This window comes from Lissotriton helveticus, chromosome 10 (assembly GCF_964261635.1).
Source record: "Lissotriton helveticus chromosome 10, aLisHel1.1, whole genome shotgun sequence".
NCBI lineage: Eukaryota > Metazoa > Chordata > Amphibia > Caudata > Salamandridae > Lissotriton > Lissotriton helveticus.
The window spans coordinates 1,032,201,788-1,032,217,662 of NC_136071.1; the positions used below are offsets into that span (position 1 = coordinate 1,032,201,788).

At 41.9% G+C, this 15,875-nt stretch overlaps 1 protein-coding gene across 1 annotated transcript in view; it reads left to right on the forward strand.

Annotated features, from left to right (window-relative positions):
* The window catches only part of LOC144784742 (serum paraoxonase/arylesterase 2-like), a 499,971-nt gene that overhangs the window by 374,530 nt on the left and 109,566 nt on the right, over nucleotides 1-15,875 (forward strand). Inside the window, exon 6 of the mRNA XM_078663730.1 lies at nucleotides 7,431-7,631. Within this exon, the coding sequence (XP_078519856.1) occupies nucleotides 7,431-7,631 (201 nt within the window). The remainder of the gene's footprint in view (nucleotides 1-7,430; nucleotides 7,632-15,875) is intronic.

A 15,875-nucleotide genomic window follows, 5' to 3' on the forward strand; every position in this document is an offset into this window, starting at 1 on the left:
TTGCTCTTTGTGCAAAAAGGGTCAGAAGGGTATTTGCGGTCTGATGTTGGAGCAGGACATTAGCTTGACGCATTTTGAACATACCCTTCTAGGTGATTCATTAAACGAGATGATTTTTAATTTTGATTTTGGTTTTACGAATGAGTTAGCCCACCACACAATGCCATTTGTTCCAACTTTTGTGGGGCGGGGGGCTTCGACTATCATTGATTTTAGCCTCTGTACAACTAGCTCGGCGGGCAGACTGATTAGTTCTAGTATCATGCACTTACCACTAAGTGACCACTACCCACAGGTACTAAAAATGGAGAATCTATTTTCTCTTGTGGATCATGTTGCAGGTCCCAATATTAAGGCGCCGGACGTGAATTTAGGTACCCAAAATGGATATAGTCTTAAATGGAGTAGAGTGGTCCCGGCAGATTTTCTATCTAAATTAGTGAATAAGTGCAGGAGTAATTTTTTGACCTGTCTGAACGAGCATGCTGACAGTAATGAAATTTTAAATAATTTTTATACTATTTCTATTGCAATCAAGGAGGCGCTGTGGGTTGCAAAGAAACTCCCTAAAGCACAATAGAAAATGGTTCGATAATAAATGTACCAGTGCCCTATCAAAGCTTAGACAAGCGATCCATAAAAGACCACGGGATGTAATTCAAATTAGAATCTTGAGGAGGGACTATAACACAGCATTGAAGGATAGGAAGGTGGCAATAAGGAAAGAGGCCTGGGACGATCTATGCGAGGCGTCACAATCAAAGGATCCGGCAGCTTTTTGGAGGGTAATTAATACCCCGCTACTGTATGAAAAAAAGGCACGGATGGAAATCGCCATCCCTGAAGATGAGTGGGTGGCGCACTTTTCTTCGCTCTATAAGGCTGTGGAACCAGTCCGTGACATAAGTCAGGACTTTATGTGCCCAAACATAGATTCAACCAAAGTCCTGGTCGTAACCCTGCCCGAAGTTCTGGCGAGCTTGAAGGCAACCAAAGGGGGTAAGGCGGCTGGACCAGATGGCATACCAGCAGACCTCTACAAGGCCAATACTGAACTATGGGGGCCTTTGCTTGTCCAGCTTTTTAATGTTGCTCTGGCTAAGGGCTTAGTTCCTACCTGGCTTACATCAATTATAGTCCCGATATTCAAGAAAGGGGACAGGCAGAATTGCATGTGTTATAGGCCAATTTCTTTATTGGACTCCTCAATCAAAATTTTAGGGAGAGTTGTTTTAGATAAACTGCGAATCTGGTCAGAAGAGAATGGGGTGTTATGTGATTTCCAATTTGGGTTTCAAAGAGGCTTAGGAACTATAGAGCAGGGATTGAATCTGCTAATCCTGCAGCAGAAGTATGTAACAGTTAAAAAACAACGTCTATACCTCACATTTGTTGACTTATCGTCAGCTTTTGACTGTGTTTCACACAGTAAATTGTGGTCAATTATGACTGAGTTGGGGGTAGACAATGCCATTATCTGCTTCTTGCGAGATCTATATTCCGGGGCCAATGCAAGTGTCCGTTTTGGGAAAGATGGTGAATGCACAAGACAGTTTGGGATTGGTCGGGGTGTACGCCAAGGGTGTGTTTTAGCCCCATTTTTATTTCTGCTATACATAAATGGCTTTGAGAAACGACTCGTGCAGGAGGGTAGGGACATGCCTATGGTGGGTGGAAGGCCTGTCCCAGCCTTGATGTACGCGGACGATGCCGTTTTGATGGCACGAACCCCAATGGCGTTACAAACTTTGGTTTCCTCTTTTAACAGTTTCATGCTTGGTTTAGATTTAAAGATCAATTGTTCAAAAACACTGTCCATGTTTTGTGGGCCTAGATCAAACAAGCTTTTGAAACCTATTTTTATAAATTCCAATCCCCTGGAAAAAACCTCCACTTTTCCCTATTTGGGAATTCTGTTCCACGAAAGTGGTTCATGGACTAGTGCAATCCAGGCCAGATCTTTGTTGTTCTCCAAAACTATTATGGCCTTAAAATGTTTTATGAGAAAATTAGGGAAAAAACCCATAAAAGAGATTTTAACTATTTATAGGGCAACCTGCTTAGCAGTTGCTACCTATGGATCAGGGCTGTGGGGTTACTCTAACATTAGTACAATTCAAACCATGGAAAATAAATTTTTACGCCACATCTTGTCTGTACCTGAAAGTACTGCAACTATGATATGCCATGTTGAATTGGGAGTAATTTATGTTACTGATACTGTTAAGATTCAACCAATCCTCCTCTGGCATAGGGTGTGGACAAATGATGAATGTTTGGTTAATCGGGCTATTTTAAAGGACGTTTTAGTATTGGACAATATTAATGATTCTAAATGGATATGTTATGTCAAGAACTTCCTCAGTGAAATGAATTGTGTTCAATATTTTGAGGACCCACCAACTATGGCATACATATCGAGAAGAGACTTGAAAAATTTGTGTATTGCCCATCTCAGGGACAAAAGACATTTAGAGGAGGCAAGGAAAAAGACTGTCTCTGCCCATCAGGATATTTTATGCGGAGATAAATTACAGCCATACTTGTCCCTATATATGTCTAATCATGAACGTTTCCTTTTAACCCGGTTTAGACTCAATATTGTTTTCAAAATCTTGTCTTTTCCCGTGATGAATTGTTGGTTGAAAGAATTACCCTTTTGCCCATGTGATGATGTCTCCCCACAGTCTGATATTCATATTTTATTCTTTTGTAAATTTTATACCTTTGCGCGAAAGAAATGTATCATCCCGATTCTCAAAGACTTAAATATACGAAGATGTCGCTTAGCGTTTTTAGAGTGCCAGAAACTGGAAACTGTTTTTATGGTAGCCTCAATGGGTGAATTTTTTAAATCTATTTTTAAATGTCGTAAATCGATCTTAATGAACTAACCTCCTTATTGTACATAGGTATTTTAAAAAAACGAATACATGACTCCCGTGTAAACTGTATTTTCTATATGCTACTTTTATGGTTATTTTTGTCTTTTTAACCGAATAAAGTATTTTGAAACTTTTTTTTGACTACCGGTTATTCCATCACAACGGTGACTGATTTCCTGTCTGCCGAAATATAAATCTCATTATATCCTATGAGATTTATATTTTGGCGGACAGAATATCCATCACCATTGTGACGGAGTAACTTGTCCGTCAAGATAAAAATCAGGCCCTAAGTTTCTTACTAGTATTTCCTCCTATACTTTTGATAACTATCGCAAACATCCGCACTACACACTCTTGTAGAAGATACGTTGTAGTGTCTGCCTGACGTCTGTAAAATGTATGCAAGACATTATAAACACATATGCAAGGACCCACTGTGAGAGTCATCCCTTTTTCCCCCGCAGGGTGCGTTAGCAGAATATAACCCCAGTTTTAACTGTACAGGTAAGTATTCAAGAAAATAGTTCGAAGTTCTATGACTCGGAATACTTCTCTGTGATCCCTTAATAGAATACCCTTATTCTGAACAGTTCCTATTAATATTCAAGAGAATAGTTCAAGTTCTTTCATAAATGAGACAGCCTCAGGATACTTCTATATTATCCACTGATCTATATGGAAAATCTTTAAAAAGCAACAGGGCTCTGTGGGGAAAATCCAGAACACATGTAAAAAGGTCATGGCTTTAGGAACATTGTAGCACAATTATCTACCAAAGGACAAAATGAACCATGAGAGGAGAGGAGTTGGCCGAACGGCTAGGGCGGTCAACCTCGAATCTGGGGAACTGGGTTTGAGTCTCGGCAACGACGCTGAACATCCTGTGATTCTGGGCAAATCACTTAATCTCCCCTTGCCCAACAAAAAAATTAATGTGTCCTCATGTAACGCAACTGGTGCTATGTAAGGCGCACTGATACCCGATACCTTTGGGTCAAGTTCACGCTATATAAAACTCTGTAAAATAAAAATTAAAATATGAGGAAAGGGATACCTGATAATCTACAATGGCCTGCACCTTTCTGAACATGGAAGACATTGTAGCCTACTGGGAATCCAAGTTCACTGCCAGCAAACTGCCATGCAGCACTTTCTCAGTGGGTGTTCAGTTTTGTGCTGATACAGACCACCGGCCTTTCCTTCAGTGAAAGGCACCCAGCGTGAGAGGATTTGGAGTACCACTTCAATGTGCATGGGTCACAAAACGAGAATGGAAAAAAATCTAACCCAACTTTCTAACACTATTTAGTTCAACGCTTACCTCACTGCTTTACCTAATCTCATAAATTATATTGCTGTAGCTATGCTAATGACACCAATGTCAACCCAAAACTAGATACATCTTTAGACATCCATCACCTTCGATTAGGACCAACACTGCTTTGAACTGAAAATTGGAAACCTGTAAACTACTTTAAAATCAGTGTCACCAAACCCCATATCCTCCGTTAGGAGCTACCCATACCTGGCAGTAGTGTCGGGAACCTCGGAGTTACTATGGATTCCATCCTCTTCGTGGCACTTTAGGTTGACTCATTAGCCATATCTTCCATCTATATGCTGTGAATCCTTAGAGCAATTTTCTTGTATTTTGGATTCCCACAAGCAAAGACAACAAATGCACTAATGTTAGCCAGGCTTGACTATACCAATAGGTTTTCTATCATGGAAGCTGATTGCTTAGTTTTGGGGGTTCACACAATTAAGAGCCCTGAAGCAAGACTGCTGCTGCATCTAAAACCCTTGGTTCATTTCACTTCAGCTTTACATGATCTTTCCTGGCTGCCAATTCCTAGACAAATCTGGCTCATAACTCTGCACAAGGCACAGGGCCATCTGTGGCTTTGACCCTCTTGACCTGCAGAAGAATGCTTACGTGTACCAACCTACTTGGATTTGCGAATGAAAAAACATGCTGAAAATTGATAACCTAAAATATTAAAATCCCAATTGGGTCATTCACCTTTTCCGCAAAATGATGGAACTTGGTACCCGAGTATATCTAGAAAGTAACTGACCACCTGCCCTCCCAAAGAGGGTGGTGGCTCTTCTTCCTACCTTAAAAAGGTGGTTATAGATTCATGCTCCCAATTGTACATCTTTTGGAGTTGAACGAGAATTGTAACTAGCTGTGCTCACCACTGTTGCACGAATGTTTGTACAGCTGATTGTAGTTCTGTCAGGTTTTATACACTGATATGCATCTCAGTCTCCATTGGCCAGCATTGCAGAATAGTCTCAAATATCACGCGTTGACGGAGTTCACTTAAGAGCCACTACTCTTGCCAGTGTAGAGCTTAATTACCTCATGGATCAGCCCCAGAATGTGGCTTTACCTGATAACTATCATGACCCTGCTGGGACATAACTGATTTTCCTACCTCGTGCGCCTTTGAGACTGGAGGACTTTCCTCTTCAGTTTTATCATGCCTTCAGTGAGCAACCGAGGTCCCAACAGGAAGCAGAGTGCTATCCGGGTCTTAGTAGTTGGAAATGTATTGTGGAATTATTTAACATCCTTACAATGTTCGGATCATGAAGAAACCAATACATATGATATTGGGCAGACAATTGCATTATAATAGCAAAAAGTCAATATGTTCAGATAAAGCCAAAAATATTGTAGCAGCAACGAACCACATAATGCAGAACTATAAAGTGCTTGGTCATTAGTAAGATGCTAGGCTTGAATATTGGACAGTCGTTCTAGCAGATGGTGCTGGTGGCATGTATGATTAATTAAAGTCTTTACATTGTGCAGGTCATAAAGGAGCGAATACACCATCACGAGTAGGCAAATACGTTAAAATGTAATAAAACCCCAATATGTGCAGAAAAAGTCTAAGAAAAGTAGCAGCAGTGAATCACTTACATACAGAACAATAAAGTGCTTAGTCAATAATAAGATGCTGGCCTGAACTTTACAAAGAGCTTTTAGCGGATGGATTGCTGGTAGCATATGGTGAGATGCAGCTAGATTGTCTGCACTGAAGAGGGTTTGAAGTGCAGGCGGGGCTCGTGTGGTCTATGGACTTTCCACTTTCCAGCGATGGCAAGCCTGATCTAGAGTTGTCCTTTCCCGGTGTAATCTTTCAGATCTTGTTCACCTCTTTTATGATTGCTTGCATGAGGCTCTTTAGACTGTGGGCCCATCAGCCTTGCTACCATTATTTGCCGAAGGCAACTTTTTCGAAACGGACAATGGAGATATGGCTGCGGGCTGAGGCAATGTTGCTACGTGTTGGTTTATGATTTTTCCACAGCTTGCAATAGTGGTGCGTTCTTAAGTTTGCCCATGTCACCTATTTTTGAAAAAATTCTTGTTTGCTTTTTCAGTGTTAACTTCAAGTGCTGATCTATTTGGGGGGTGGCAATTGATCTTTGGAGATATTTTGGTCAGGGATTCCTCTCTGATTTGAACACCGTCTTAATGATTGCGTTCACGTTCTGTCTGTGTTCTAGAGAACATGCGACCCATAGTACTATTGTCCCTCATATTACTGACCCGTTTTAGCTGCAGCATCATTTATTTTCATTCGTAGTCATACTAATGCAGAACGTGTATAGAAAGAACCATCAACACCACACATCACCAGGATTCAACAACTCCAACATCTGTTATCAAGCCTGATCTAGGGTCCTTTGTTTACCAAAGCAGTACAGTGGCTCTCCCAGCCAGACTTGAAAATAACCAAATGTTATCTCTGCTTGCAGAATGGTCAAATGCCCACTGCTACACAAGAGTTTACTCAATGCCATGTTCTCATACATCTTATAAATGTTTACAATATTTCTTCCTAGGGCTGTCCGAGTGCTCCCCACTTTCATCCCTGTCACATCATATCACTCGCTCACTTCACCTGCGCTGTCTACTGTCCATCACCACTTCTTCTAGCACCAATAATTTGCTCATTGCAACATGGAACCAGACTGTTAGTGGAGTTGATTTGATCTTTACATCTCAACACCACACAACAGCTGGAATCAAGGGCAAGCTCTTCAACACCTGACCAATATTATACCACTCCTGCATTTGACCGGTGGGGTGGCAGTGCTTGAACGTGTAACTCCGATTTGATCTCTGATGCCCACAAACCAACAATGTCATGAGTATCAACACCATGCTTTATCAGGAGCATCTATAACCTGGATGCCAGCTCCAACAATATGCATAACTTGATTGGCCTTGTATTGTATTCGTTCACACAAAATCAAGTAGGAGAGAATAGTTGAAGAACATTAACACAAATGATTTTAGTAAATTACTAGTTTAGGTTAACATAAAATATATATATATATATATATATATATATATATATACTAATTAGATAAAAATATTTGACTAATGTAAGGGCATTATAAACTTCATAGAGTAATTTAAAAATTGCATATTAAAACATTAAAATGCACTGTGTATTATCAAGTTGTAACGAAGGGCAAAGTTTAATAATTTTAACCATGTTTTATATTTTCTTGTTCTAGTGTGAATGATCTAGTCGCTGTGGGACCTGACAGTTTTTATGCCACCAATGATCATTATTTTCTGAATGGCATTGGTAGAATTGCAGAATTCTTTCTTGGTTTGCCATGGACAAATGTTGTTTATTACAGTCCAAAGGAAGTGAAAGAAGTTGCCGCTGGATTTAATTCGGCCAATGGGATTACCATGTCACTTGACAACAGGTACATATATATTTAACATTTTTCAAAAATGATTTGTTGAATAGCTATTTTTAAGATGCTTGTCAAAGAGATTATAACATGTGCCCAGGGACATAATAGCGTGTGCTCCCAGTCTGTGCTGTGCACACCCTTCTTGGGTACACCTGGAAGAGTCTGAAGCCTTGTGCCCGATTACAAGAAACCATGCCCTTTCCAGTGCACGTGTGAACTCTTTTGCACCAGCACAGGGGTGAAAGGCCGAGCAGCGGTTGAAGAATATGCACTAAATTTTCTTCACTGCCAGTAGATCACTTGCATGCAGGTGCAGTGTTTGACTGCACCAACGTCTCGAAGCGGCCATGAAATCTTCTACGCCCTGCTCAGAAACGGTGCACTCTGGTATGGGGAAGCAGCATTTGGGTACCACTTTTTGGGTGAAAATCCGGCAATGTATCTCCCAAGAGCCTTTGCTTCATGCTCATACCTGTTATTGTGTGTGTGTGCTACTGAAAAGCATTCATTCATGAGCAATGCCACCTTGACTTTGAGAGAGTTCAACTGTTGGGTGTTGCAGCATCTTCTGCCCTACAGATGACCCTCAGAACTGCAACGAACAGGTACAAATACTTGCTGCACCGCTGGGGATTTACTGTGATCTATCCCCAGATGTCAGTTTGTTTTGCAGGACTGCTCCATTGTGGGCTGTGCCTTAACTATCACCCATGGTTAAGGAACATATGTAAACTCTTCTGCTACTATTGATTCAGTAGTTCTTGTGATGGCAAGCAATATTTTGTCCAAGACAACGGTTAGTTTCATGTGTTCATGGGTTGGAAATATTTACCTTCTAATATGTTTTACTTGTGCAGCTATTTATCTTTTTCTGCTAATGTAGTACTTAAACGTATTTTACCTATGAAGGCAAAAGAAAAAAAATATCTCCAAGTGCACTCATTACATATGCTTTTGCGCAAAAAGTTACACATAAGATTGTCATGTGAATCTTCAACAGTGAATTCCTAAAGCCTCAGAACGTATACATAAGCCTACTGGAGTAAATTTCGGACTTTTTAAAGGGACATTGTTAAATTGTGTCCTTTCTGTGGGCATTTCTTTCAGATCCTCAGATAATATTTTAGTGAAAGCAAACTTTCAACCAAAAGTGTACATGTAGAAAATCTACCATAAATGTATACACAGTTTTTATAAGCGAAAATAATTTTCAAGACACTCCTCTCATATGAAGTGTTATCTGGAAATAGAAGATTTTACTGAAGGTTCAGGAAATGTATTCAATAATCTTTGCAATCCAATACATGTCTGGGGTGAGTGAAAGCTGGACCTTGTGCAGGAGGATGAGGGCCGTGGTTTCTCCCTTGTCTAGCAGGGTCCAGATGCCATTGGTGGCGGCGATGAGGGCAGTTCCGGTGCTGTGGTTGCTGCGGAACCCGGACTGGGACGGGCCCAGGATGCTGTTATCCTCGATGTAGCTAGTCCGTTGTTTGTTGACGGCCTTCTCAATGACCTTCGCTGGGAACGGGAGCCTGCCTTGGGTTTCTTGAGTAAGGCGTTGATCTCGGCATGCTTCCAGCTCTCCGAGAAGGTTGCTGTCTCGAAGGAGATGTTGATGGCTTTCTGGAGATGGGGTGCGATGGTGGTGCTGGCTTTGTTGAAGATGTGGTGTGGGCATGGGTCTGACGGGGATCCAGAGTTGACGGTGTTCAAGATCTTGGTGGTGTCGTCGTCGTTGATGTTGGTCCAGGAGAGCAGGCGGTTGGTGCGGATGGTGGTCGTGGCGGTGGAGGTCTCAGTGGTTGCTGGGGCGGTCGTATCGTTGAAGCTGTCGTGGATGTCTGCGATCTTGCTGTGGAAGAAGGTGGCCAGTGAGTCGCACAGGTCTTGTGAAGGTGGGATGTCGTTGGTGTTGGAGCTGTGCTTGGAGAGTTCCTTCACGATGTTGAAGAGCTCTTTGCAGTTGTGTGCGTTGTTGTCTAGGCGGTCTTTGAAGTAGGCCTTTTTGGCAGATCCGATGAGCTGATGGAGTCTGTGGGTGGCATTCTTTTGTCCTGTGTGGCTTTCTGGTGTTCGTTCATGGAGCTAGGTCTTTAGCTTTCGGTGTGCTTGGAGGTCTGGAGGTCTTCAGTGAACCAGCTGCCTTTCTTGCTGGTGTGGCTGGTGGAGGGTTTCTTAAATGGGGCGAGGGTGTTGGCGCAGTTGTCGATCCAGTGTCTGAGGTTGCGGGCGGCAGCTTCTGGGTCGGTCGTGTCTTTGGGTGGGCTCTGGGCGAGGGTGGTGGATAACTGGTCTTCGGTGACTTTGCTCCAGCAGCGGCAAGGCAACTGTTTGTGGTTGTGCGTGATGAGTTTCCGGAATGTGAAGTGGATGCAACGGTGGTTGGTCCAGTGGAGGTCGGTGGTGTGGTTGAAGGAGACCTGGGGGCTTGCGGAGAAGATGGGGTCAAGCGTGTGGCCGTCAGCGTGGGTGGGTGTTGTAATGAGTTGTCTGAGTCCGAGGTTGTCGATAAGGGTGGAAGAGTTGGAGTCGTTGTTGTTCTCGAGGTGGAATGTTCAGGTCCCCGAGGAGGATGTAGTCCATGGAGGCGAGGGCATATGTGCTGACGAAGTCAGCGATGGAGTCGCTGAACTGTGGTCGGGGCCCGGGGGGGTCTGTAGATGAGGGTTCCTCTGAGGGTGGTGGTTGGGTCGGTGTGGATCTGGAAGTGCAGGTGTTCAGTGGACCTGAGGGTGTTGTCGGTGTTGGTTGAGACTTTAAGAGTGATCCTGTGGACAATGGCGATTCCGTTAGTGCGGTCCCTGGGGGTGATCTTGTAGCCTTCCAGGATGGCTATGGCGATGTCGGGTGCCGAGGAGGGGTTCAGCCAGCTCTCCATCAGGAAGGCGACGACATCATCAGAACCACCAAATTGCCATTGTTGCGTGGAGACAATTGACACATTACATCGACTGTGGGATTTACACTGATGTATCGTTTGGCTGCACCCTGCATTTTGCTGTTGCAACCAGGATCAAGGTACTTTGTTCAGCGGGCTTTGCGTGGTTCCTGTAATTGTCCCACAGCCGCCATCGCAGTCAGCCTGAACACTTGCCTTTGCACTGTTTCAACATGACCAGAAAACACCCATAGGTGCTTATTGCTTCTAAGTGCTATGTTTACTTTTAATCTTTAAAAGTTGGTACTTCAAAATTAAAATTGTGCATTCTTGATAACAATCTCACTAACCTTTGCTAGCTCTATTGAGGCTTTTCTCAGGCAACATATAAACCAAAGGTGTATGACCATTGACAAGTGAAAACGTTCTTCCCCAAAAATAAGTGAAAAATGTTTGGCGTCCAAACAGAAGCCAGTCCCTTCCTTCCTATACTGTTATAGTTACACCCTATCTTTGTGAGACATCTTGAGTCAAAAGCAACAGTGTTTTCTTTACACTCCACTATCTGAATGAGACCAGCTCCAAGGTCCATACCACTAGCATCAACAGTCACAACAGAATGCATATCATCTTTAAACCCACAAAGACCCTGGGCACGTATGAATAAATCCCTTCCGCCCATTAAATATGCAGCTCTGTTCAGACCCCCACTCAAACTTTACATCTTCCACAGTAGTTTCCATTCAGTTCAGTTTGTAGAGCAAAAGTATCCACAAAACACTCCCAAACCCATGAAAGATCTCAAAAGATCCTTATCTTTTGGTGCAGGACTACTTCCACTGACATCCACTAATTCTGCTATGGGGCTAATACCCTCACCAGAAATATGATGACCTAAATATCAATCTCTTCATCCAAAACATACACTTTTCTCTCTTGACTGTAATGCCATGATCCTACAAAACCTTCAATACAACATTCAATACTTGCATGTGACTCATTTTGTCAGTAAGGTTAACAATGGCATCTTGGTATACTATAATATTCATCATATCCCCGTACATGTTAAACATCAACTTTGCCAAGGCAAACAGCATTCATGAGAATCTGAAAGACCCAAAAGGAATGTTAAAGATGTCTAAAGATTGAAATTCCACCTGGTGATATACTGCTCTTATGTCTAGGGAGGAAATAATGTTGCATCACCCATTTGAGAAAATATCTCCTGAATCTTGGGAAGAGGAAAACAGTCTACCCAGATGTTCTTATCTAAAGGCCTAAGGTCCACACATAATCTAATATCTCCTGTTTGTTTAAAGCTTTTTTTAAATAGCTACAATGATAGGATACATCCATTGAGAAAAATCAACTAGACTTTCCATGAACACGGCTTGTCTAAATGTTTATTCAATTTGCTTCTAATACTCAATGAAACACTCCAAAGCTTGTGGATAACAGAAATTACATGATCCTTCAAAATGATTTTATGTACAAATCCTCTGACAATTCCCTATTTCTCCTCAAAGAAAGGTTTGTACATATCCATTAAATGATCTAATTAAGCTGATGCAGACAAAGAAACATTAACCAAGTGGATCGGAAATTTAGTGCCTGGTCTCAAAACCATGCCAAAAGTAGGGCAGTCAGAGAACTCCGCTCAGCCAGTGGATTGTGCGGAGTTTTGCCTACCTTGCGCTCCTCTGAAAATGCAGAGTTTAGGCAATACTCCAACTCTGGAGCAGAGATAGCCACCCCCTGCTAATATAGGCTCCACTCCTACAACCCCCTAATAAAAAATATTTAAAAAGAAAAAACACACTTACCTGTACTGTGGCATCTCCAAGCTGCCATGCTCCTCCTCCTCAACCTCTCTCTCCGGCAAACCCCCTATGTCGGACATATGTCCTGCGAGAACTGCACAAGCGCACGCATGCGCATTTCTCGCAAGATGTACATAGGGGGTTTGCAGTCGTGTAAGAACTGCGCATGCTTGCACGCTTGTGCATTTCGCGCAAGATGTATGTCCGACGTAGGGTGTTTGCAGGAGAGGGACGGTGAGGAGGAGGAGGGCAGCCCGGAGAGGCCACAGTAAAGGTAGGTGTAATTTTTCTTCTTAAATTCATTTAAAAATATTTTTTATTAGGGGGTGGTGGCATGAAGGGGAGCGCAGTGGAGATCCACAGATTTTTTTCCCCAACTCCTTGGAACTCCATGTAGTGGCACTACGCCGGCTCCGCCCGGGGTTAGCCAAAAGCTCTTTGATCTCTCCAATCTAAAAGGTTGTAACCCTTTTTGGCAACCTATACCTTTGTATAAACTGTTCTGCCTTTGTATGAAACCTTTTCCAGGAAATACCCCAACATATCAATGTTAAATCGGCCAAACTCCACCGTACAAATGTCAAGAGTGCCGCCTAACAGTACTTTAACATATGGGTGATTGCCAGCAGCACAGAGCGAGGAGAGGAACGTGTAAATGGAAATGTGCTATTGTATGGAGTGAGAAGATCCAAAATGTGGTACAGGATTGCTACTTGATTAAGTCAATGTTGAACTATGGTGATGTACTCTTGATGACTCTATTACATACTTCAAATATGTAACCATGCTTAATGTAGATTACTGTATGTGCCTTTTGAAATAAGAAATGTCAGTAAGCTTATTTGATAAAAAAAAAAATAACATTGCGAAAACCAGGATGTGATGTGGAGGGAAGACCTAATCACATAGTTGTTTTAACATGGTATTATGGGAAGTAATGAAGTATTCTTCTCAAACCCATAGATGGGAAAAGTAAGCGCTCCTAAAAGAACCAATCTGTGCCTTCTTTTTTAAGCTGAACGTAATTTTGTCTCCACAACTTTTAAAACAATCCAATAGGCAAGAGGGTGGGCTGAGGGTTGATGGCCAAAATTGGTGTTGCCAACAATAGGTGATCTTTAAATGGAATAAGAGTCTGTATTGTTCAGGGTTTGTTTGCAGGTGGTTGTGACTAATCCAGTTCCCAGTAGCTGTCAAGATAGAAGATTAGTTATAGTAGTGTCAAGATCTTTTTTGGCTCTTAACACAATCTGTATGTTGCCGTCTGACGTGAAATAAGTACACTTAAATAACGCAACATGATGCATTAGAGGTAGAACATAGAGATTAAACAATCAAGGAAAAATAATTGAGCCTTGAAGAGACCCCACATTCTAGGTAATGTGGAGTTCAATAAAGGATAATGTCATCAGTAGGGTCTTGTGGTGAAGCGAATCCTGCTTCCAATCGAGAGCTCTGCAGTCATCCAGTGAGTAAATTAAGATCCGATCTGCTATGCCATAGGTTGAAGATAGATCTAAGAGAGCTATAGCCAACACAAGGCCTTTGTTGGAATATTGGAGGAAGTTTATTCTGCACACCTACCCTCAATTATTCAGTGCTACAACAAAACAGCAAACCCCTTTTTGCATGGGCTGGAGAATGGTGCTTGACTGAACACAAATGCCTGAAACAGATTTTAAGAAAGGCAGTTGTGATATAGGCTGATAATGAAAAGGTTTATGATGGTCCAGAGTTGGCTTGCTCAGAAGAGGGCCGACCATTGCACTTCTTAGTTGAGGTGGATTTATCTTAACAGAAAGAGGAATAGTCCATGTTTGAAAGCCCAGAATTGGCATAAAACTTTGATAAGGTTAGGTGGCACTGTAATATTGCATGCTAAGCAGTGAATTATTGGTCCTTAAATTGAATAAGCTGAGAAGCTCAGGATGCCTGCACATTAGCTGGAGGAGTGAGGCAGGTCCAACAATGTTCTTAACATCTGAATGTTCTCCTAAAGAAAAAAAAATGCAAATGTATTAAGTTTTGAAGCTGAACCTTTAAGTCTGCATAGTTGGCATTGAATCAGAAATTTGCTAGAGTCAAATATATGGTATTAGGAAGATAGAACAAAAAGGTGTTTGAGGCAGTGGCGCTGTAGATCACATGCTTTGCATACTCCTGCCATCTAGTGTTAGGTCTGGATCTTTGCAAGTTGTTTTTCTTCAAAGAAGTCTTTCCAGTCACAAGGGAGGTGACTTCTCCTTTCGATGATAGTGCGCATGGACATCGACTCCATGGTTGATTTTTTTTTCTGCCATTGGGTTAGGACGTGAATTGCTGCGCTTCAAAACAGTTTCTTGGGTTTCCCTTGGTGCGCATTCCACTTACCCTCGACATATTGTTTTCGATCACATATTCACTTTTCTTTGCATATCGTGTCAAATACAAAAAAATCTTTTCGATCGGGAAACTTGTGGAAGGCCATCGGGCCTACACGCATCGGTCCACCTCGCAGTCGAGGGAACAGACTACATTTAAATTCTGCTCTCTGTGCCTTGCAAAGTTCCTGTGCATCAACTCACATGAAGTGTGCAACTTGTTCTTATCTCCGGAGCACAACGAACGGGACTATGATGTGTGTAAAGCTTTCAGCTCAAAGAAAACACTCCGCGTCAGTCGGGCTCAACGTCGCGACATGCAGAGCCAACACACTGATTCTATTCCGGAACTCTTTGGAGAAGATTCCAAACAAGAGACCGGCGATGCACTAAGAGCCGAGGAAGAACAGGAGGATCCCATATCCGTCTCAGAATCCTGCTCCGATGTGAATGAAGAGATTTCGCAAGGTCAGCGTATCACGAGTTAACACAAGGAAGTCCCTATACTTAGAAGCAGCCTTAGATTGCTGAAGGAAATAATCCCAAGGGGTTTTCTTACAGAGAGTTTAAACACGGGGCAAAAACAGCAGTGAGCCAATAGCAGTAAGCACTAAACAATAAACTGTGATGAAATGATAAGTATAAACAAAGAGATAAAGAAATCAATTCAAGATTTATTTGGACCTCCCAAATGGGTTACAATCTTAAAAATAATTAAAACATTATTAAAAACAACTAAAACAGCCTTTACGTAAAAGGATTGCAATTACAAATTAAAATGAACAAACAATACAATAAGCAAAACAAGTCGACGCGGCGTTTCGGTGGCTTTCAATCTTTGCACCTTCATCAGGACAAACATATAATTTTCATAGAATCTATAAGTCAAACAACAAGAATTTAGTGCCATGTCATCTCTTACACTTAAAGCGATACAATTGGCTTACTCTCTTTTACTTATTAAACAATGTTACATCCCCTTAAAGCTATTTTTTCATTTATTAAGGTATCTAGATGTTGCCTAAACTATTTTCTCCAACCCCACTCTTTCTTTTGATGAAGAAAGTTGCATTATGTAACTATTGGTTATCAACAATCTGGTACCTGCAATGTGATCCCAGATTGTTTTGTTATGTTATGTTATGTTACGTTGTTTTTATATAGCGTACGGCTACTCGAACTGGAGTGTCCCGAC